Consider the following 24,962-nt stretch of genomic DNA (forward strand, 5'->3'; position numbering starts at 1 on the left):
CGGAGGGCGCTCAAGTATCAACCTTTCTTCCACGTGGTATACTGTGGACTACATTGTTGCAGATTAATGAGGCTCTGGTATGTGTAATCTTATGACGGGTTCTGTTTTGTCTTGTCAATGTTCCTTCGTGATTGTCCTTTCATCTTATCATCATTCGTCCTCAACGTCGCGATTAAAGCCAGTTTTTGAGAACTAGATATTATCGTAGGAATAAAAGGGGAGGATAACAATGAAGCAAAACAGTAAATGTATCCACAATTTCCAAGTTCTTCCCTCCAATGTGCTCAAATTCACATTTCTTCTTCTTAATATTATTGTTTCCTTTGAATGAAGCATTATCCCTATCATCAAAATCATCTAGCTACTATTCATCATATTCGTTGCGATTAACCGACTGTAAATAAAGTGTCGAAAATATAAGAAAAATACAAAAAATACCAAAACAATCAAGTCAACACTTGTGCCATCAAGTGCATACGTGTATTTTCATCATGTTGGGTTCCTATTTGCCTGCTGTTGTAAAAGTTTTTAGCATCTATAAATCTGCACCCCTGCTCATTTATCTAAGAAACAACAGCACTACGTGCTTTGTAGTACTGAAGTATGAGATACTCGGAAGGCAGTTTTATCTTGACGTCAGAGAAACCCTCCCGCGGTTGTAAACACAAGAGAGTGGAAAAGAGCCCAGTGGACCTTCTGGCTTCTGGCCTTGAATGCCGACGACAAAGAGAATTCTCCTTGGCCGACAGTATGTCCGTTCCTTTTTATCCTTCCTCAATTTGGTCACCCTAAATGCAAGTGTGCGGGGCAGTACCCTCAAATTTGTCTCTGCCAGCTTGAACACAATAGAATCACGAATGTACTTTTTCCAGAATTAGTTTATGACTGGAAATCAGTAGAAACTTTGTTTCACAAATAAAATAAATATGCCGCTGTTCGGTGTCGGTCTGTCGGAGAATTTGGACTGGTGACCTAAGAAACAAAAAAAAAGTGGCAAATGCAAACCCCCATTAGCCGCCCCCGTGACGGAGCGGTTAGCACATCGTGCTATGACGCCAAGGGTCCCGCGTTCGAATTCCAGTCTCAGCATGGGTGTTTGTTAGTGTTCATTCATCAATTTCATCATATCAATACTCATCCTGATCTTAGCAATTAGCCAAAAGTGGCAGAAAAGCAAAGTAAAATCAATCAATCAATGAAGCAAGCGAACCGCCATTACTGGCCTCCCAATGGCGTAGTGGTAGCTTCGGCGCTTGTAATCAAGGGTTCCCGGTTTCGGATCCCAGCAGAGGCACACAGTGGTTCAGATCCCACCTTAAACTGTAGGTCCAGTTCCGATTAACCTTCCTGTGCATAAAGTGGTCTTAAAACGCCAACTCAATCAAGCTCACCCGCATTAAAATTAGCCACGATTATTATTTTTTCTTAGTATAATTTTAACCCCCGAGAGTGTATTATTCACTTTTACAATTCTACCCCCCCCCCCCCCCTTTGCCAGAAATACATCCTGCGTACGATGGTGAGTGGCATGTGTGTGTACTATATGAGAGTTGATTTTAATTTAACAATGTCTGTCTGTCTCTCATTCTCTGTATCTCACTCTCTCTCATATATATATATATATATAATCAGGGTGGCGACACCTGGAAAACCGGGAAAAGTCAGGGAATTTGAGGTGTCAAAAAAAGTCAGGGAATTTCGTCGTCTTGACTTTTTTTTAAAAAAAATTATTTACTTATTTAAAGATATCGTTATGGAACTCTGCACGGGAACAGGAAATCTCGTTCGTAAGTTTCGGCCTCAACTTTTAGGCCCCTTTTATGCGCAACATAACCACGGCGCCAGAAACCAGTGATGGCAGGAGGAGAGAGAGAGAGAGAGAAAGAGAAAGAGAAATTTCTCTCGCCTGGGCTTCTCGGCGGGAATTTTAAATTCGGACATTCTTTGGAGGAAAATTGCTATAACTCTGGCACTATGGGAGCAATCTACTTCGGATAACTTTTGTTTTGCAGCTAAAACATCAGCGCATGCAACCGTGTACAATTCAGAACACCGGACCGAGGAAGAGGTGCTTGGGGGGTGGGACCCCCGAATTTCAATGAAAAAAACAACAACATAAACATCTGGAGTTTGCCCCCTCGTCTCCCGCTATTTTGGGGAGAAGGCGCAAACCTTAGTATTCTCTTCAAAGAATGGACGTTTCCAAAGAGAATGAAACATGTTTCATGTTTTTGGGTGCCACACAAGTTGAATAATAAGCCAAAATGTGAAACTCTGTTTTTTTCGAAAAATAGGTAATTTGCATATTGCTCAGAAAATTGTTATAACTCGGGCACAATGGGAGCAATCTCCTTCGGATAAGTTTTGTTTTGCAGCTAAAACACCAGAGCATGCAACCGTGTACAATTAAGAACGCCAATCCGAGGAAGGGGGGGAGGTTGGGGGGCGCAACCCCCGAATTTCAATGAAAAAACATAAAAATCTGGAGTTTGCCCCCTCTTCTCCCGCTATTTGGGAAGAATGCGCGAACTTTAGTGTTCTTTTCGAAGAATTTACATTTCTCAAGAGAACGTAACATGTTTCATGTTCTGGGGTGCCATACAAGTTGAATAATAAGCCAAAATGTAATAATTTTTTTTTTACGAAAAATATGTAATTTGCATTTTTGGAGGAAAATTGTTATAACTCGGGCACTGTGGGAGCAATCTACTTTGGATAACTTTTGTTTTTCAGCTAAAACATCATAGTATGCAACTGTGTATATTTCAGAACGCCGAACCGAGGAAGGGGGGTTTCGACCACCGAATTTCAATAAAAAAACAACATAAAAATCTGGAGTTTGCCCTCCCCTCTTCTCCCGCTATTTTGGGAAGAAGGCGCAAAACTTAGTATTCTCTTCAAAGAATGGACGTTCCCAAAGAGAATGAAAAATGTTTCATGTTCCTGGGTGTCAAACAAGTTGAATAATGAGCCAAAATGTGAAACTCTGTTCAGAAATGTGGCATGGATATTTTGTGGAGAGGGGCAAGGTTGGTCATCAATATGATTTTCCCAGGCTTGCTCCAGGCCTGTGTCAGAGTTTCCACTCAAACATAAGAGTATGAAGGTCCGAAAAGCACATTCATTTCGTAATCAGCACCATGGTACCATATGGTTACATCGGGCCAGTACGACCTTACTCTGATGATACCATATGGTATCATCGGGGGAGTAAAGGTTAAGCCTCTAAATATTACATGGAAAATGCATTGAAATATCATTTTTTCTTGTCTGTATGGGAGTACTAAGGGGACTTGTCAATGATGGAGGGGATAAGAGCGGCTGGCGCCATCCGATAGTTGTAGGATGTCGTAGTAAGGCATTTTGTTGGGCAAACTGAAGGAACATGGAAACAAATAGGTTCCATTGATACATATGATTTTTGTCGACAAAGTATCTCACTACAACATGTGAAAGAATTTGCATGGACTGCAACATTCAACAAAATTCGAATGCATAATCAAGAAGAGCTTTAGACTGCAAATATGCTGCTGGAATTTTATTACTTTTCAGGCTCACTTCATCTTATTTAATGTAGCAGTGCTTACGAAGGTTTTCTTTCATCATCCTGACGTATTACTGGTTTCGCACAAGTTAACATACGTTTACAATGACATTGCACTATTCTTAGATATCAAGAAGAATCCAACCAAATGGGATATATATTGAATAATATCAGGAAAAAGTGAAACATAAATCTGCATTGGTGAACGTTATAAAAATTGGCAAGTGCATGCTCCCAACCTCAAATTTACTGCAACACTAGTATTGCAATGAAATTAACGCCACTCTCTGTCCTGTCTGTTTAAACTCATGAGAGATGGTCATTAATCTCTCACTGAGTAAGTTAATGTCCAATATTATGAAATAAAATACTAATAATAAATACGTAAATATTTTAATATCATATTTAGTCGAATTATTCAATCATAAAAGCAAATCACTTTCTTCAAGAATTGACTTCTCTCTGCCAGCTCTGCTAAATTTTCACTTTCCATCTATTGATTTATACGTGGGGTGGCCAGAAAGTAATTTCCAATTAGTAGGGACATTGATTTTTCGCAGACGCGAAAACCGTGAAAAATTGTAATTGCTACGAAGTTATGTTTAGGAATGTGAAGTGATGTCTGGACACATTTTTTGCCTGTTCGAAACATCGAAAAAATACGAATTTGTCATAAAATGGAAATTGTTGGCGTTTTTAGCGATTTTTTAAAAAGAAATGTCCTAAAAGAACGAAAAATTCCATGAAAACCAACATTCTTGTCTTTTCTAGGCCATGTTTGTGTACATAGAACATGCAGGTTTTCCAACATTTTACTCAAGAGTAAACTATAGAGTTATACGTACATGGAATAATTCAGACAGCCACATTAAATCATGTATTTCCCACGATTTTTTCAACTTCTATCAAAACCATTTGCATCCCAGAGCAAAGTGGCAGGGTTCTAACAGGAGATCGAGTGCGTATCTACCGTCACACGGGAGCCACATCTTCGTATTTGTCGCACGAGATATGTTTTGAATTACCAAGCTAAGTGCGCACCATCGGCATTTGTCGAGCGAGTAATAAATGAGCTCAGTCGTTAGGGCGTCTGACTACTATGTGAGAGACCCGGGGTCGATCCCCTGCGGTAGAGAACCGGGATGTTTTCCTTCTATTCAAAGTGCTCCAGCACCCACCCAGCATCATATGAAGCTGGTACCTTGAGGAATCTTTGAGGGATAAAGGTAGCTAGGAGCGAGGTGCTGATCACATCACCCTCACCTTCAGCTGTGATAAAAAAAGTGTGGTGCCGTAACTCCACATCCCTACTATACACCTTCATGGAAAAGTGCAGGGGAGCAATTTACTTTTACTTCCTCAAAAATCTGTTCCAACATATCAAATGTCACGAAAATACGTAGACCTTGTGACCTACAATTTAAAATAATAGTTTAGAAGCACAATGGAGTATTATGTTTCAGTATATTTGGCAGATAAATGTTCTAAAACAAAAACGCAAATTTTGGGAAATTTAACACTAACAAGTCAAAAAAAGATAATGCCAATGTTTGGTGCCATAATATATCGGTATCTGTCACGTGAGATTGAATGATTTTAATTTTTTGGGTGCATCGCCACTTATGGTCATTATGCACCCTTCAGTATATACGGGGAAAATTCCATTATCTAAAATCCTTACCTTAAAATTAAAAAAGGGTATGGAAAATAACGTTCCCAAAATAACTTTCAAGATATCAAACTCTCACGAAGAGGCGTAAGCCATGTGACTTACAATTTGAAACAGTAGTTTAAAAACACCATGAAGGTATAATTTCAGATATTTGCCAGAAAATGTGCTAAAATGAAAATGTGAATTTTGGGGAAAACAACACCGTATAGTAAAAAATAAAATATAAGAAAATACACCATTTTGAAAAAAAAAAAAAAAAAAAAATATCATGGTCTCTACCGATTAGGCATAAATAAAAAATGAATATCAACTGTAATTTATTGCATTAGTAACAGTGAGTCCTAACCTAATTTTCGGCATAATCACCACCGTTGTTCTGGCATTTGTCGTAACATGGCACTAAATTTTGTATGCCCATGGCATATGTGTCTGACAGCAAAGACTGGAACTATCTCTACCGCAGTGTAGCTGTCAAATCCTTGCCCTGCCAGAAACCTCTTCAGTTAAACAAAGAGATGAAAGTCTGTACATTCAAGGCCAGGGCTGTACAGGGAGTGGTACAAGACCTCTCACCTGAAGTGATGCAAGGGGCCCACGTGTACTCAGCTGTATGGGGTTGTGCACATTCGTTTGGCCTTCCGTGAATTGTCTGCGCCATCGTCTGACCTTACTATCACTCACGACGTCCGGTCTGCACACCTCACATGATTGCTGGTGGCTCTGTGCCAAATTCTGAGCTTGCAATGTAGGCTACATCGCAGTCGGAGGGAGACTGTATGAGAGCTGCAATCTTTAACCTAGAACTATTCTAAAACGGCTGCATTGCAACTGTACCAGATTACAGCTACATGCCACTTCTTCCTGTCTGCATGTGTGTGTGTCGCTCTCCGACCACTAGTGCTGCGTATAGGTACCATTGGAGCTTTTTTCAGGATGCCCCTCGTATATGAACTTTCAGAAGCTTTTATTATTAGTGTTCCTGTTTTAATGTGTGGTTAGCTAAATCAGGTACTTATACAATGCAATTCTATAAATTCCTTGCATTAAATTTCTAATACCTACATACCCTTTTCTTCAGCATTAATAGTATAACTGCATGTTGTCTGTTTCACAGTACTTCACTTGGATATACTGTACTGAAGCAGAAATCCCATTAATAATATAAGGCCATATGACACTTTATTTTGTTCGATTCAATTGTTTCACTTATATGCAAGAGTTAAGTTGTTTGCTTTACAGTGAAGAGAGAAGTAGCTTTATGCATGGAAAAATGAGTCCGCACTCATGGTTCTTGCAACCAGAGGGTTCCAAACCTCAGTGGAAATATCAACATATAATACCGAGAATGTATAAGGAGATTGATAAATTTACAAATTGTATTTCTTAATCAATCACTCTTCACTTTTATCTCATTTAGTCGTAACTTTAAAAATAATCAAGCATTTTATTTTAAACTTACTGCTTATGATAAAATTCCGTAATCCTTCCCTAGCTTGTGAAATGTAATAATTTTCCAAATTCACTATTTTGCAGTTTGAGAATAGAGAATAGAGAAATTAAGTCAATTTCATAGAAGATAATATTGGTACTTTAAAAAACCATACGTGGATCTGTGTGAGTTTATTATTTCTATTTGCAAAAACATCGATTTAATTTAGTTTGTAATTGTCAGGGAAAAATGTAAATTTTGTCCTGGAAAACCTCGAAAAGTCAGGGAATTTCATTTCTGCTTGTTTGTAGCCACCCTGATAATGATTTATTTTATTTTACTTCGCGTTTTGTGCCTCTTGGGTAATTTGCGAAGATGGGGATGAGTGATGAAATGATGAAATTGATGAATGGACATTCACAAACAACCATGTCCGAGCGGGATTCGAAAGAGGGACCCTTGGCGTCGCAGCGCGATGTGCTAACCACTCTGCCACACACATACATACATTCATATATACCCTCATACATACATAATGTTGGTTGTTGTAAAATTTCTTAATGGTTTGATCGATAAATTTCTGACATTTGGGCCCCCCCAAACTGATGAACCTAGCTACGTCCCTGTTCCTATGTAAGTTGAAAGAAGATGCATGCCATCAGACGACTGTACTGAAGGACATTGAGGAGTTTGTGGAAAGCGACGAAAGTGTGCCGTCAGTTTGGATCAAAGGATAAGGAACATTCTACAGGATTATGAAAAATCGGGGGACTTGAGGAGATGTCTTTGAAGCTTGGGGTATGTTCAGAGACTTGGATAATGTTTGTCATGTGTTTCATAATGTACTTTTTGTACAAAGTAGAATGTAATGTACTTTCTGTAATTGTAGAATGACCACAGTCTTCAGCGCAACTTACCCATTCGTCACGGTTTTTCTTGTCTGCCAATTAAACATTGTTTTCTAATGCAAAGAATCTCATTCCATTTATTTAACACCTGGTGTAATGACAGAAACTTGAAGCTTTCAATGACTTATAGTTTAAAGTGAGATCCGACCCACTATATGTCTCTCAGATTTTTTGCTGGAGAATTTGGAAATCTTGCAGAATAGTGGAAATGATTGTGAAAATAAATTTGAACCTTCAAGAAAGTAATCAGCATAGTCTAGAGTTTTGAAAGGTATTATGTATCAACAAATAAAAGATCTAAAAATTAACTTAAGGGTAACGGTTCAGATTGTTTTATATTATATTTTATCTAATTATCGTAGAATTTTGGCAATCATTGTCACACGAAATTTGATCCTTCCGTAATGAGCACTCTCTGGCTTTCGAAAAATCTATTAATGTTTGAAAAAACAACTTAAAAATTACTTCCCATGGATAATGTATTTTCTGTTGACGAGCGACTGTAAGTATCGTACACTAGTGAGAATTAATGTAGAAGTAAATCGGAACCTTAGTAGAATGCATTTAGGGACTTTATTTTAATGCTAAGAGAACCAAACCTGTCCTGTCTAACCTAACTATGAAAGCATATATTGAACAAAATCTTAAGTAATTGCTAAACTCTGCAGAATGTGTCAACAGAACTAAATCGAAATCAAGCCAAGTTAAAATCACAATAAAACAAAAGGAACTTTGGCCTAACTTATGTAAGCATCCGTGCTTCTCATGTAGCAGCCATTCTTCGTTTACTGTCAAATTGGACACAGGCTAGTGTTGTATTTTTATGCTGCTGCATGTTCCCTTAAGGCTCAAAGGGAGAAAAATCATTCCCCCAGAAAACATGCAGTAAGTAATCACAAAACTGAAGAAATATGTGTGTCCCGACTTAATTAGATTTTTTTTTCATTGGGTGACACATCAGTACATGGAGTCCTATCATTGCTGTTTTTTGGTTTTTGAGACCAGAGCCTGCTACTGCTTCTTCGTTTCAAGTAGCTCCCCAATTGTCCTCATGAATGAAATGAAGAAATCAAATAAAAGAACCTAGTACCTAGGTGACTTGACAATCTTTATTGTACTTGAAACTGTCGTTTGTACTTCAAATACTGTTCAAACTGCCCCCCCCCCCCCCAAGTGTTCAATGCACAAGGTACATCTCTTCAGCACTGATTTGCAAATATCATGACACAATTGAGGATTGTCATCCAATCTCTTGAATGATTGTTTGATTAGCTGTTGCAAGTGAACCAAACCCTGCAGTTTCTCGGAAAACACTTCGTCTTTGACAATACCCCACATGGAGAAGTCGCATGGTGTGAGGTCACATGAACGTGGTGGCCAGTCTGTCGTACCACAACGACCAATCGATCCATCGAAATGTTCATCCAAGAACTCCCTCACAACAACACTACAATGAGGCGGTGCTCCATCATGTTGCAGTGAACGGAATGTTTTCATAATGAGGTTACTACCTCATACAGTGACGCCAGGGACGTTTATCTCTTCCGTCATAATTTTGTGTGGATTGGTATCACTCCAATAAACAATTGTGTCTGTTTACGCGACCGTTCATCTTGAATGAGGCCTCATCTGTCCAGAAAATTTGTGATACGGTCCAGGTATTATGATATGGCTACAAAGTATGGTCTTCACGGCCAGAAGAAGATAAATAATAAGCAGATGTATTCTGTGTAATTCTTGCTTTCTCATGGTTCAATGTATTTGAATGTTTCGAACATAACGTCCAGTTTCTATTAAATATGTTAATTGTTAACCGTCTGGTTTTTATCTTGTGCAACGTATATTAATCCACATTACCATGTCCTTCACTCCGAACCTATCAATTTGGCGCTGTGGACAGTGAACAGAAGATTTGAAGGATTCTAATCATATCAGCACGGGATAGTGACAAGTACGATTTCATGTAGCAAATCAACAAGACTGTGTTTTACAGGTAACATTCAGTTTGCTAATTTTGTTCACGCTTAAGCAAAAGCAAGTTTCAGTTACACATCGTAACTTTTATATTTTCCAGTTATTTCCATCAGTTAACGTAATTTGACGTTTCAACAACATGGCTCTCAACATTACATTTGCTGAAGAAAATGAAGATATCGAGAGTTATTTCATGCATTTTGATCAACTGTGTCTCGCCCAGAATGTGGCAAATGAAAGAAAAGCAGCAGTTCTATTAGCAGTCATTGGTCCTAAGGCTTTCCAAGTACTTCACAATATTACGGCTCCTGAAATGCCATGTAATCTAACATATGCTGTCATTCATGACAAAATGGTTCAGCACTTGAGGCCCAAAACCAACAAGTTTACAGAGAGGTTCAAGTTTCGAAAATGTATTCAGTCTCAAGGAGAATCAGTTACTCAATTCGTAGTGAGAATCAAACAACAAGCAGCCAAATGTGCATATGAACAGTATTTAGATGAGGCACTTGTTCAACAATTCCTTGTTGGTATACTTTCAGATTCTGCTCAGAAAAGATTATTGTCCGAAAGTGATCTTTCCTTTGCTAAATGTCAAGAAATTGCTTTGCATTGTGAGTTATTAGAGCGAGAAGTTAAAATATTCTCGAATAAGTACAATACAGGTTCTGTGACTTTTGCCACCAACTCAAGAAATTTGACATGGATGAATCCAGATCGTCAAACAGACCCTTCAACGAGTTCACGCTCGGACGAAACGAGGCAGAAGAGCTACAATCAACCTCAGAACTCAACTGCTACCAAGCAAAATCTTCACTCCCAGTGCGGCAACTGCACAAAGAATCACCCACAAGGTCTATGTCCGGCAAGAAATGCAATCTGTAGCTACTGCAAACGACAAGGCCATTTGAATATACGATGCAGAAAGAAGCAGAAAGATAGAGCCGGGCATAGAACGTCCAGTTCAACCTCACGGAGCACTACATCCGATGAGTTGTCTACGTTCACCTTCAACCATCTCAACACTGATGCACTCAGTCATCATTCCACACTGGTTACTTCTACTCAACACATTTTGGAGCAACAATTCAGTTCGGATAGCTTCATAATAAATCTCGAAATCAATAAGTGTATTGTTAAATGTGAAGTAGATACTGGGTCTGCTGTTACTCTTTTCAACGAGAAGTATTTTGATCAGTTGTTTCCACACTATGTTAAATGTAATTCTAACCTACGATTACGAGGTGTATACGAAGGATATGTACGTGTTACAGCACAAACATCCGTCAAACTATACTTAGACAATAGAGATTATACTTTACCTGTCTTTCTCTGTCAGGAGAAACTTTTATATCCATTGATCAGTCGTACGTGGTTGGACATTATTCAACCATCTTGGAGGCAATAATAAGTTGCAGCCAGTGTTCTTTCAACTAACACAGTACAAGGTACTATTACTAACGCTGGTGGCGACGACCTAAGGCGAGAAATTTCTTCTAGATACGAGAAAATCTTTGATGCTGATTTGTCCAAGCCCGTTGCACCTTATTTGGTCGATATACCACTGAGATCCAACTCTGCACCGATATTTCGTAGACATTACGAAGTTCCTTACGGTATTCGAGACTGTGTTCAGGATTCTATTCAAAATCTAGTGAAAGTAGGGTTATGGGAACCGGTCGAATATTCTGATTGGGCCTCACCACTTGTCGATGTTACCAAAAAAGATGGCTCACTTCATCTCTGCACTGACTTCTCAGAAACGGTGAATAAAATGACTGAAAACGTCAAGTTTCCCATTGCTAGAGTCGAGGATATTTTCTCTAAGTTGGCCAGGTGTAAATACTTTACGGTAATTGACCTTCAAATGGCTTACAGACAGTTGGAACTTTCTGAAGGTGCCAAAGGCATCACTGTCGTCAACACACCTTGGGGCTTATATAAACCTCACAGACTACCTTTTGGCATAAACATAAGTGGAGATCTGTTTCAAATGGTCCTAGCGAAGATTCTAGATGACATTCCCGGAGTTTCTTTCTACTTTGATGACGTCATCATCGGAGGTGAAACATTGCAACAATGCTTCACACGCACGTGTGATGTCCTGAATTGTCTGGCCAAACACAATGTCAAAGCGAGCGCCAGCAAAAGCCAATTCCTAACCTCATCTATCGAGTACCTAGGATACAAGATTGACGTCACTGGTATACGGCCGTCAGACAAGAACTTGGAGGCCATCCTAAATTCTTCACCACCTCAAGACAAATCACAATTACGTTCCTTCATCGGGATGATCAACTTTCATCGAACGTTTGTACCCAATGTAGCTTCGAAACTTCACTTTTTACTTTCTTTACTCAAGAAAAACGTCTCTCGGAACTGGGACGATAACTGTCAACACGAGTTCGACAGCATCATTAAGGGCGAACTTCGACAGGTAAATCCTATTGTGCCTTTCGACCCAACAAAGCCAGTAGTACTTATCACTGATGGCTCTCCTTTCGGCTGTGGCGCACAATTGTGTCATCGAGTTGAAAGCGGTTTACAGACTATCGCCTGCTCTTCTACCACCTTCAGTGAGACGGAGCGGAGATACTCCCAGGTAGAGAGAGAAGCGCTAGCCATAGTTCACGGTATCAAGCGATTTCACAAATTTTTACTCGGATCCAAGTTCGAGATTGTTACAGTCGCACGTGCTGTAAAGTTTATATTTTCTCCAGATCGAGCCATTTCAAAACATTCATCCAATAGATTGATGAGATGGGCTCTACTTTTATCTTCATACCTATATAATATAATTCATTCCAGCAAGGTATAAGTAGCTGACATGCTAAGCAGGTTGCCTACGCAAACACGTGACACAATACCAGCTGGAGAAGAAGAACTTCATGCATATTTCGGGTCCATTGAAGATGCTGTAATTCCTCTTTCTTGAGACGCAATACAGAATGCCACTTCAGAAGACCCACTGCTCTCATTAGTTGTCTCCTGTGTAGTAAATGGTTGGCCAGATCAACACGACACGTCTACCGAACGGAAGAAGCTTGCACCTTTCTTCGAAAGAAGAGCTCACCTTACGTACGAGCAGGGAACGCTCATGTGGTCGGGTAGACTTATCATTCCCACAGTTAAACGGAATGAAGTTCTTAGAGTTTTACACGATGGACACATAGGTTCGACTCGTATGAAAGAGTTGTGTCTATCCAGATTTTGGTGGCCGGGCATGTCAGCAGAGATTACGGATTTTGTGGCGAGCTGCAATACATGCCGAGCTAATGCTCCTAAGGTCCGCAACGGACCCGATTCTTCATGGCCTCTCGCTTTGTACGTGAACGAGAGATGGCATATAGACCACTTTTTCTTGGCAGGGCGTAAGTTCCTACTGATAGTAGACCCCTTCAGCAAGTGGACAGAAGTATGGCCTGTACACACATTGGACACAAAGGAAACGATCCGCTGGCTTATGCAATCTTGCGACACGCTAGCGATACCAATTACTATCGTATCCGACAACGGCCTAACGTTCACTTCTCTCGAATTTCGTAACTTCTGTCTTAAGAATGGCATCAAACATGTTACTTCACCGCCTTATCACAGCCCTAGCAACGGCTTAGCCGAACGATACGTTCGTACTGTCAAAACCGCTCTTGTCAAGCTTATAACTGACAAACCCAATCTGAGCATGCTTGAACTTGATATGGGGATCGCCAACCGTCTTTTCATCCTTCGGAACACGCGACTGGGAGGAAAAGGAAGCCTACCGAACTTTCGGTCTTGAAACACCGACCCAGATTTTGGTGGGAACCAAACAATGTGCCTCTGTCGAGTGAATCTCCGTTCAAGCCGAGGAAGTCAGCAAATATGGTACTTTCGCCGTCAACTCAGCAGTTTGGGTTCCATCACCTAGGCACGGTACTCCAAATTACATCCCAGGAGTTGTCATTCGTCGAATTGGGGATAGCATCCTCTACGAGATAATGTTGGAAGATGGAATCAAACGAGTGGTACATCCCATGTGGTTGAAGAGACGTGTTTCACGTGACACTGCAGATGACGACGACTTCAACGTTACAATACCAAATAGAAATTCAGCCAACCCCGGTGGAGCAATACCAGAACCTACCCCAGGCAGAGCCAGATACCCAGGACCAGGTCCTAGCACACCTCACTCATCTCCGAGAAGGTCTACCAGGATTCGCCGCCTGCCAGATCGATACGGTCAACAGCATACCTGATTTTTTTTAATGGAACACCTGGAGGGATGATACGGTCCAGGTATTATGATATGGCTACAAGTTATGGTCTTCACGGCCAGAAGAAGATAAACAATAAGCAGATGTATTCTGTGTAATTCTTGCTTTTTCATGGTTCAATGTATTTGAATGTTTCGGACATAACGTCCAGTTTCTATTAAATATGTTAATTGTTAACCGTCTGGTTTTTATCTTGTGCAACGTATATTAATCCACATTACCATGTCCTTCACTCTGAACCTATCAATTTGTTTCCAGAAGTCTCTGTGAGCTTCGTTCCAAATGAGACACCACTCACAGAACTCAACACATCGGTCCAGATCACTTTCATGTAACGCGTGCAGAAGCTTTGGCCGGTAAGGATTCATCTATAAATCCGTTAACATGTTCCTTACAGAGGTACGTGACATTATCAGGTCCCCTGCGCACCTTCTGGTAGACTTCTTCGAGCTGGATACACAACTCTGAGCAACGTGCAGTGTTTTCTTCATTTCGTACACTTCGGGGTCATCCGCTTTGCTGTAGATCATGCACAGAACCTGTAGCCTTGAATCGTTGGTTCAGGTTTCTCATGGCTTGACGTGATGGTGGTTCCACACCTGGAAATCTTCTCCTGAATTTTGCTGTCACCACATTTGTGTTTTTGTTGTGTTTCCACCAAGCTTGTAGCACAAAAACACGTTCCTTTGTTCAGATTCATCTCGAGACCTGCAATGCAAGATAACAACTTCACTCAGTAAACAACTGTCTTCAACAAACAGTAAACAAGACACGTACAAAAAGATGGTTACCCATCCTAGAGGCATAGTAGTGCCAGTCCTAGTACAAAGAAAATGCTCGCTTATTTCTTTTCTTTCCTTACTTGTTTTGGGGAAAGCAACTTTGTGCCCACCCTGTATATATTCCTGTATGAAGCCTATGTTTTTGTCTCCTATTTCCTATCTTATTCACCACTCTGTTACCAGGTCACCTTTGTTTACAGATTAAAAAATATAGCTTGGTGTTCAATTAAAAGGTGTGCCATGACTGACTAAGGTGATGTTGGAAGGCAGATAATATACGGTATATGTATGTATTTTAACAGAATCTGAGTTTCAATTTTAAGATGCTAATTTAATGATAAGGTTGTAATTAAAAGTTGAATCAGTAATTTGGACCCTTTGACTAGTTTCCACCCCTGAGTGTGTAAATATTAGGCTAATCAACCACGCAAGATGTATATAATCAAACTCGAAACACACAAATGGTGAAGCTGCATACATAGAGTTTAATTATAGAACTAAGAGCATGAAAGCTGTTTAACATAATCTAGACATGTAATTATACAGGAATATTACACAATAACTTGAACTTCATTGGCGTCATTTATGTATGCTACAATTTTACTTTTTTATTTTTTAATACTGAATTTAGGTGATATTAATTTCATATTTATTTTCAGGTTAAGGAATGAATAATGGGAACAGGTAGCAGCAGCCCAAGCGATTTAGCATCGAATGAATATCTTCAGAAGTTTGGAGGAAAAGAAGCAATTTCCCCAAATGATCCTTTTTGGAATCGTTTTCTCTCCTTTACCTTTGTGCCACCAGTGTCAAGGTAGGTCAAAAACATGATTTGTATTTATATGTATCAATAATGTACAACGGTTGTTCAAGTTTGTAAGAGACAAGTATCTACTATTATTGAACTTGTCCGGAAAGTAAAGATACAAACACATTTGCACGTTAGGGGGAAAATGTGTACCAAAGTTGGCAACACTGGCAGTAACCGTGATCCATACGATGAGGATTGGGAGTGAGTCGTCACTGCTGCGCTGAGTCATGTGCGAGGAACACGCGTTGGAAATGACAGCGACGATACCGAATCCCGCCAAGTGCTTAGTGCACGCTGTGATCAGGTTTTTGCAGGCACATGGAAAGCATCCTATGGATATCCACCGAGAAATTGTGTACGGGAACGTAATGAATAGTCAAAATGTGGCGAAATGGTGCCGGGCCTTCGCAGAAGGTCAACGTGATGTTCATGATGAAGAGAGAAGTGGGAGGCCATCTGTGATCACTGACGACCTTCGCAATCGTATTGAAGCAGAGGTGCGTGGGAATAGGCGGGTGACAATTCGAGAATTGTGTGTGATGTTTCCTGACAGTTCGAAAACCACTATTCATGAAGTTGTGAGTGGGTTAGGGTACAGAAAGTTGTGTATCAAAATGGGCTAGAATTTCACCAGGAAAACAACTGTGACATTTGTTTTCACCTAACTTTAATTGTTGCAGAGTTAACAATACCACAAAGTTATGGCTCAATATGTCACTTAACACCCCCAGTACAAGACCACTGCGGCATGGAACATAAAAATGGTGATGACCAATCGTTGCCTGGCCAAGGGGGAATCACATTGACGTCACCCGCATGGTAGGCAACCATCTTGATGTCCGCCATCTTGAAATCAACTTCAGAAATGTAAATGGGAAGGGGTCGTGCGACATATCAAAATGGGTTGGAATTTCACCAGGAAAACAACTGTGACATTTGTTTTCACCTAGCTTTAAATTGAAGGACGATTCCCGCATGGGAGAGTGACACGGCCTTTCCTTTTTGCTTAAATGTTTATTGTTCAAATTATCATTAGTATGTGATTATGTGGTATTTATTGTTTAGACCAATCACTGAAATTGTCCGGATATTGACTTACCGGTATGTATATATCTTGTAGTATTGGTTGACATGGGAATTATGATTGTGTTTTGTCTTTACATAAAAGTGTAAAAGTGTGATGATGTGAATTGATCGTGTCAAGAGTAGCACATTTCCTTTTTCACTGATCTGAACGAAAATGCCACTAACACGTGAGGAACGGATTGCCATCATATTGATGTCAGGGGAGAGAAGTACGCCTGACATTGCCACAGACTTCAATAACCTCAATCCTGCAAGACAACCGGTGTCACATGTGGCCGTCAGCCAGTTGCTGGCAAAGTTTCAAGATACTGGATCTGTGGACGACAAGCCGTGACATGGACGTCCGAAAACAGCCACAGATGACGGTACTGCTGTAGCGGTGTTGGCATCATTTGCAAGGTCGCCAACCCGAAGCACACGGAGACTGGCGCTGGAAAGCGGTGTCAGCAAGGGTTCAATTCAAAGGTTTGTACGTGACCGACCACCACTGGCATCCATATAAGATACAGCTGCAGCAGCACCTTAGTGAGGACGATCCAGACAGGCGTTTGCAGTTTTGTGAGTGGGCTATAGCACAACTGCAACGTGACCCTGCCGTCGGTAGCAAGATTCTGTTCAGTGATGAGGCTAATTTTTATGTGTCGGGGGAGGTGAATAAGCAAAATCTGCGGTACTGGTCACCCGAAAATCCACATTGGACAGATCCCAGCAAGGTGACGGGAGGCGGGAAGCTAATGGTGTGGTGTGGTACTTGGGGTTTTCGACTTGTAGGTCCATTTTTCATTGAGGGCAACTTAAATGCAGAGGGCTACTTGATTCTGCTACGGGAGCAGATCTTACCATCCCTACTGTCCGAGGATGGGAGTTATCCTGAATGGTTCCATCAAGATGGTGCTCCACCGCATTATGGGATGATAGTCCGTCAGTACCTGGATCAACAATTCCCTCACCACTGGATTTCTCACCGAGGGACTGTGGAATAGCCTGCATGCTCACATGACCAGTCACCATTGGACTTTTACCTCTGTGGACACCTGAAAGCCATCATGTAAGCTACGAAAATCAGGGATGTGGCCCATTTGCGCACACGCATTGTGCATTCCTGTACTGCAATAACTCCTGAGGTTCTTCAGAATGTGGTAAGGTTATGGGAGAGACGATTACACGTGTGTGTTGCGCAAGAGGTACGTCATATTGAGCATGTGTTATACCTTTGTGGTATTGTTAACTCTGCAACAATTAAAGTTAGGTGAAAACAAATTTCACAGTTGTTTTCCTGGTGAAATTCCAGCCCATTTTGATATGTCGCACGACCCCCTTCCCATTTAAATTTCTGAAGTTGATTTCAAGATGGCTGCCGACCATGCGGGTGACGTCAATGTGATTCCCCTTGGCCAGGCAACGATTGGTCATCACCATTTTTACGTTCCATGCCGCAGTGACCTTGTACTGGGGGGTGTTAAGTGACTTATTGAGCCACCCTGTATATCTGGAACAGCATGTGGTAATTCAGTTTCAATGAAGGGCTAAAACCAAGTGAAATTCACAGAAGACTAAACAGTGCAGTGATGAGGCTGCCATACGTAAATGCAAGATTGTCCCAGCTGATGTGCCTCAGATCCTAGGAGTGAGCTCCCTTTTATAATCTTAGGCTTCAAAAGGTTGTTAAACCTTTCGAACGCGCTAGATCTTGTTTAGATCCACGTGTTTGCCTTTCAGTTCCTTGTTTAACGGAAGTTACTAAGTTAGCGCATTCTTGGGATCGCCCGCTGGTCGGACAATTCCAGGAAATAAACAAGCGTGAATATTACCATGACGAGGTTTTCTCGGTTTAATAATCTCCATATCTCTACATTCCCCTTGTTGAGTTAATCGATCCACTCTTGGATGGTCGACTAGCTCCGGAGGAGGTTATATTTAAAAATTATCACTTATTAAAAATTTCAAAATCCATAGAAAACCAATATATCAATCCATTCACCATAAGATTCATATCACCACCAAAAAAAAATATTGATATAATCAAAACACCGTTGAGAGAAAAAATGAAAACACGTAGAAAAAAAAAATTAAAACTGTAGGTCAAAGCCTCTTGTGTACTCACAGAGTACGAGCACCAATAACGAAGTCTTGAGGCATATAGAAAAATAATCGCATAGTTTTGATACTCAATGAGCGTTGATGTAAACATGACAACACGATAACAGAAAAACACATGTCATTACACAGCGAAAGAGCGCCGCACAACGCAGGTGGTTTTGTTGACTGTTTGCGGAGTTCAAAGTACACACTGAATAACACACACGCGGTCGGGCGGGGCATTGAGGTAATGTTACCATGGCAACGCCGTAGACTGCACGGCGCTATTGGCAGAGTGGAGTCTGTAGCAGACGAGAAAACACAAAACAAAGACTCTTATCGCACACAGGGCATGAAAATGTAGATCCACTAAAATATAAATCATCATCCGTGGTCACAAAGTTTGGTGCTGTAAACGACATATATGTGTACTAAATATGCGCGCCTGACGGTATTTGATGGAGGCTGAACACTGGAACACACTTTCAGCCGATGAAAAACGACAATGCGTATCACGTGATGGCAGATAAACAAGGGCAACACAACACGCTCTGAGTGGGAGGGGCTTTGCTGATGTAGGTCGCCGTGACATCATGGGAAGGGCAGTCTGGAATTCAAGTTGACGGTGTCGCTTCGGGTCGGTAGACGTCCTGAGTAAAGTGCTCCACAGCTGGATCGCGGCCGGGAAGATGGAAAATCAGCCAATTGGTCCAGACAGGATTGGGTCGTTTGGTGCTGGAAGTCCACAAGATCATCGTCATTCTCTGCAATGAGCCTAGGACTCTCTCACGGAGGCACAAGCAGGAGGTCGTCATGATGAATCCATCCGGTAGCATTCATGGCGATGAGAATGAAACAAGCACAAAAAAAAGGAAAAATTAGGAAAAATGTAAAAGGTAGTGGAGCAGAGTTATAATAAATTATGGCGGGTGATAAAGTCGACAGAAAAAGGACTTTCAGATAAAACTTGGGAATTATTGCGGGGGGGAGGGGAGGTAATATCTGATCGTAGTGATGGCGAAGGGGCATTGTTGCTTATATGATGCAGAGTTTTTAAGGGGACCTGTTTATGAGTGACAGGTTTACATGAGGAAAGTTCGCTGGGGTGCAATGGGGGGGTGGAATAGGTGGAATAACCGGACTAGCCGGAATAGGGGCCGGGGCCGGAGGTGGCTTCACTTAAGGGAACGGGAGTCGACGTCCTTTCGGAAGAGTGGTGGTACATTGACTTGGAGTATTTATTTGTTTCGTACCAGAGGTGAAAGGAGTGGGGGGGAAGAGGGGGTGGTGTGTGAATGACTGTTTTCTCCGGGGCATGCGAAATTGATTGTAAAGCAATCGGGTCACTGATGGAAGGTTTCTCTAATCGTTTTTGGGATGTTGTGACACGTCATTTGGGGGAACAACAGCAAGATATAATTAATAATACCAATAAAATAAGTATGCCGAGAAGAGCTATCACGAAGAATGCGATAATAGCATAATGAGCGGGAGACATCTTGTGGGAGAAGTCTGAAATGAGAAAAGAAAGGGGAGTTCAGCGATAATAGAATGAACTAAGTGATTACGAGACATTTCCGTCTGTAATATGTGTAAATGTCGTATATAAAAATAATTGCAAGAATTTTACGTGTATTGTGGGCAAAGGATTAAGCACCTTCGATTCGCTGCTAACCAAAAAAAAATTGAAAAAGAGTAAGTAATATGTTTATAGAAAGTTCATGGAAAAAGAAAGTATGTTTTAATTTCATGGGAAATGAGCTATACCATGTTGTATGCTATCAATAATTGAACTATAAAATTAAAGGAGAGAGTGGGAACATTTGCCTATATTTATTATATGCTTTGTTAACATATTTAGTGCATTGCAGCTTTCAAAGAAGCAATTCGCGTTACACCTGAGTGTAAATAAAAAATTGCTATGGCCAGAAAGCCAATAGTTCAGCAAGTTCTACGCAGTTCATTTGTTCTTTAAATCATTCATCTTGTTCTATCTTAGTTCTTTCTTTCTTTATTTCTTTGTACTTTTTTTTTTCATTTGAGCGTATATGTACCAGCAATTGGGAAAAAAAATGTTTGCTAGTTAGAAGCATAAATGCGCTAAGTACTTATAAGTCAAATCAGGTAAGTGATATGTTCTGACTATTACTATGCGTATAATCGCAAATTCTAAAATAACTTTAAAATATCAGTAGAAATTAATTATTAGGCAAGAGATTTATTATAAATGTTCCGACGATTAAGATAGCATTCATGGTGGTTGCGGTAAACGCGGTTTAAAATTACTTACGTGAAATTTAAAAGATTTCGTAATTCCGCGTTGCACAATTTAATGGTTCAATCCTATTAATTTCGAAGATCCACTGTCTTCATTCACAAAAGGGTACGGCTCATCAAACAAGATTTTAGAACCAAACAGCCAATGAGAAACGAGGACAGAAACCAGAGCCAACGAAAGAAAGAAAGGAATGGTACTGTGACCAGAGCTCCACCGGTGAATGTTTGGATCTACGGCGTACCCTTTTGTGAATGAAGACAGTGGATCTTCGAAATTAATAGGATTGAACCATTAAATTGTGCAACGCGGAATTACGAAATCTTTTAAATTTCACGTAAGTAAGATTGAGATAGCATTCTGTAATCCTCGTCTTGTTAAAAATAAAAATGCGTACGTTCTAACGCAGAAGTGCAGTGCGAGCACGGGATGTGAAGAAAGGGGGGTGGGTGGATGAGCGTGAGAAAATGCTGGATCATGGGATGTTAGCATGTGCAATGTACGTAGCGAGGAGGCTAAAGAGAGTGATAGCGGAGTGGAGTGTTAATGAATGTTAGCGTATATGTTAGTGGGGTTTTTATGGCACTAGTCGTAGCAGGCTTTGAGTCTAGAAACAGTAATAGTATCGGTCTTTTGTTTGCTCCTTCCGTCGATGAAAGTGACTTCATAGGAATTCTCGTTAACTTTGCGAAGAATAGTTCCTTTATACTTATAAGAGGACGCAAAAGCTTTTGACACGCCTGGAGTCGGAGTGGCATCTAGAATCCATACATGTTGGCCTGGTGAGTACTGTATTTGCCTAGAAGTGCGGTCTGTGTACTGTTTCTGCTATTCGTAATGTTTATGTAAGTTGTTGTGAGCGGTCTTACGTATGGATGTCAGGAGTTCAAGTCTCTGTGCGTTCGTCTGGGAGATATTGTCGGGGTTCGAAGGAAGGACTGTGTCTGCTAAGATCCTTGGGTTGTAGCCAAACAAAGTAAAATACGGGCTCTGGAGGGATCCAGAATGGATTGTAATGTTGTGGCTGAACGTTGCACTAGCTAAATAGTCACACCACGAAACCTTCTTCTCTAACACAAAAACTCTCATGACTTTCTTTAAGTAACTAAATGAACTCTCAACTAACCCATTCGTGAAATGTGCACAATTATCTACATATTTTAGTTGTACGCCTGTAATATCAGCTAACTCCCGTAAGAGTAAACTTGAACTGGGTGTTGAGCGATCTAAATAGATCGTTTCCGGGAGGCCATGGACTAGAAAGACTTTCTCAACTAAAGCTGTTGCTATGTTTTGTGCATCATGATTAGCCAAAGGAGCTGTAATGACGTATCTTGTACAACTATCGACTACTGATAGAAAATATTTGTATTTGTGCGTTTTAGAAGAGACTAATGGTCCACATACGTCAATATGAATTCATTGGAAAGGAATTTGGGCAGGTTGAAATGTTTGCAGCGTATGTGGTTTAGAACCTTGTGGTTTCTTTGAGATCCGGCAAGGGATGCAATGTCGAACCTTATCGTACACAAATTTCTTCATATTAGGGAAAAAGTAGCGCATAAGCATTAAATTATATGACTTTTGTGCACCTTGGTGACTTCCATTCATTTTGTGTACATGAATAAGATCGAAAACTTGATTTCTTAATGCATGGGGAATACAAAGTCTATCCCGATAACCAGTTTTGATTTTATTAGTCCTGTATAAGACTCCATTTTTGAGTACATAAGAATACGAAAGTTTTTCTAGTTTAGGATTACTAGCTTTATCTTTGTTTTCTAAAACGTCAATAATGTCTCTTAAATAGGGGTCTTTACGTTGTTCTGAACTGATATCAAAATCTGCTGCTTGTGCATGAAATACTTGATGAAAGAATAGTGCATCATCATCATCTTTCTTGTCAGGATTAGTCTTTTCTAGCGGTAAGCTTGCACGGGAAAGTGCATCCGCAAGTTCATTTTTACTGGCGCTGACATGCCTTATTTCGAAATCAAAATTCTGAAAATAAAGAGCTCTTCTTCCTAGAATAGAACTATGGTGTTTAGTTGAACGAAGATAGGATAAGGCCTTGTTGTCTGTGAGAACCACAAAATGTTGATTCATAAGGAAAAATTTGAAAGTTTTCAAAACATAATATGCACCTGCAATTTCGAGGGAAAATGTGTCAGCTTTTTTCTCTGTTTCTGTTAAGGCTCGTGAACAATAAGCACAAGGATGTAAATTTCCTTCTTCATCAGACTGTAACAACACTCCGCCGATCCCAACTCCGCTTGCATCAATGTATACATATGAGGGGCGCTTAGGGTCATAGGGGCGGAAGTGATCATTTTTTCAGTGTTTCGAAACTTTTCTGGTGTTCATCAGTCCATTGAAACTTGACATTCTTTTTGAGAAGCTTGAATAAACATTCTGTGGGTCCTGCAAATCCTTGCACAAATCGTCGAATGAAATTTACAAGTCCTAGAAAACTACGAAGCTTGCGTTTGGTGGTAGGGGTGGGATATTCCAAAATGGCTTTCAGAATATGTTCTGAAATTTTAATTCCCTTTTGAGATACCAAGTTACCGAGGACTTTTACTTCGGTAAAAGCTAGCCTACACTTAGAGGGTGATAATTTAAGGGATGCTTTTCGTAACTTTTGAAACACACTATCCAGTATGTTAATCATGTGTGGGAGATTTGAACTGTAAATAATAATGTCATCAGTGTAAACAGAAAGTTCTGAACTGTCTATTCCACTAAGGGCAAGTTCGCTTACGTGGTTCATTACACCGGGGGATGTTTTCAATCCCTGGCATAACCTAGCATATCTAAAACTACCAAGATTGTTAATGGAAAAGGCGGTAATGTCCTGAGAACGCTCTGTTAATGGAACCTGAAAGAATGCACTAGACATGTCCAAAATTGAGTAGTATTTCTTACCAGCCATCTCTGTCATGATGGTTTTTATGTCTGGGGATTGCAATGAAATCGGAGCGATTACTTTGTTTAAGTCACGAAGGTCAGAAATAAAACGATAAGTCCCATTGGGTTTCTTGACTAATAGGACTGGGTGTCGATAGGGACTCCCTTCACAGCGCTCTATAACACCTTGGTCTAATAATTTCTGAATTTCCTGTTTCATAGGCTCTCTGTTATGAAAGGGTATAGGGTAGGTCTTGGCATACACTGGGGTGTCATCTGTCAGCTTGATGTCATATTCCAAAACATTAGTTTTAGTTAATTTATCCCCTGTCCAGAGAAAAATATCTGCATACGTGTATGCGAGCTTTAGGATTTTTTCTCTTTCTTCTCGAGGAATATCAGGGTTAACTGTGATGAGGGAGGGGTCAAATTTCTGTTGACTTTCACTTATTTGATGTTTTACTGTGCTATTTTCATTACAAGAGTATGAAAATGCAACATCTTCGCTTTTATTTTCCCAAACGGAAGTAACGTCACTTAAAATTTCACAGGTCGATATTTCACCTAATATTGTGTCACTTTCCAAAGTGATTGTGGTTTCCGTAGGGTTGTGTATGTGAATGACAGGTGACTGAGGGTTTACTGTAGCATTGGGAAGGACTACTGCATGCTGGGTCATAAGGGAAGCAGATGGGGTAAAAAGTACAGGCTTATGGGTATTAGGTGTCGTAGTGGTAATGTTCAAATTGATATAAGTTTTTGATCGTGGACTTAACTGAATTGTGTTTGAAAGGGTAGCTTTTCCCTCATACACATTTACATTTTCAATTTGGTTGAATATGTCATGTGACACCTGGTGAGTCTTGTACTTTGACCTCAAAATACTATAATTTGGAGTACGTCCTAAATGATGAAGAGTTATTGTGTTGTCTTTTAACGACATTTCGCACCTCTGCTTTCGCAAAAAATCATTTCCTAAATGGGGAGGGACATTTGTTAAATCTACAATTCTAAACGGGTGCGAATATTTATGCTTTCCAATTATGATAGGAAGAACTACAATTTCAGACACACTCAGTTTTGATCCGGACACACCTTGGATTGTGGACTTCACGTTGTAAGTTTTTCTTTCAGAAGGAAGGAGGTGGGAGGGATAAATTGATATTTGGGAACCCACGTCAATAAGTAAATCTACTTCTTTCCCTTGTAAGCTACTATTGATAAAATATAGGCCATTTCTCT

The 24,962-nt window shown here is 40.3% G+C and overlaps 1 protein-coding gene across 1 annotated transcript in view; it reads left to right on the forward strand.

Moving 5' to 3' along the window:
- Positions 1–24,962, forward strand: part of LOC145999936 (dymeclin) — a 75,409-nt gene that overhangs the window by 6,791 nt on the left and 43,656 nt on the right. Inside the window, exon 2 of the mRNA XM_083137224.1 lies at positions 15,222–15,376. Within this exon, the coding sequence (XP_082993350.1) occupies positions 15,237–15,376 (140 nt within the window). The 5' untranslated portion in view covers positions 15,222–15,236. The remainder of the gene's footprint in view (positions 1–15,221; positions 15,377–24,962) is intronic.

This window comes from Lepisma saccharinum, chromosome 1 (assembly GCF_977018435.1).
Source record: "Lepisma saccharinum chromosome 1, izLepSacc3.1, whole genome shotgun sequence".
Taxonomy (NCBI): domain Eukaryota; kingdom Metazoa; phylum Arthropoda; class Insecta; order Zygentoma; family Lepismatidae; genus Lepisma; species Lepisma saccharinum.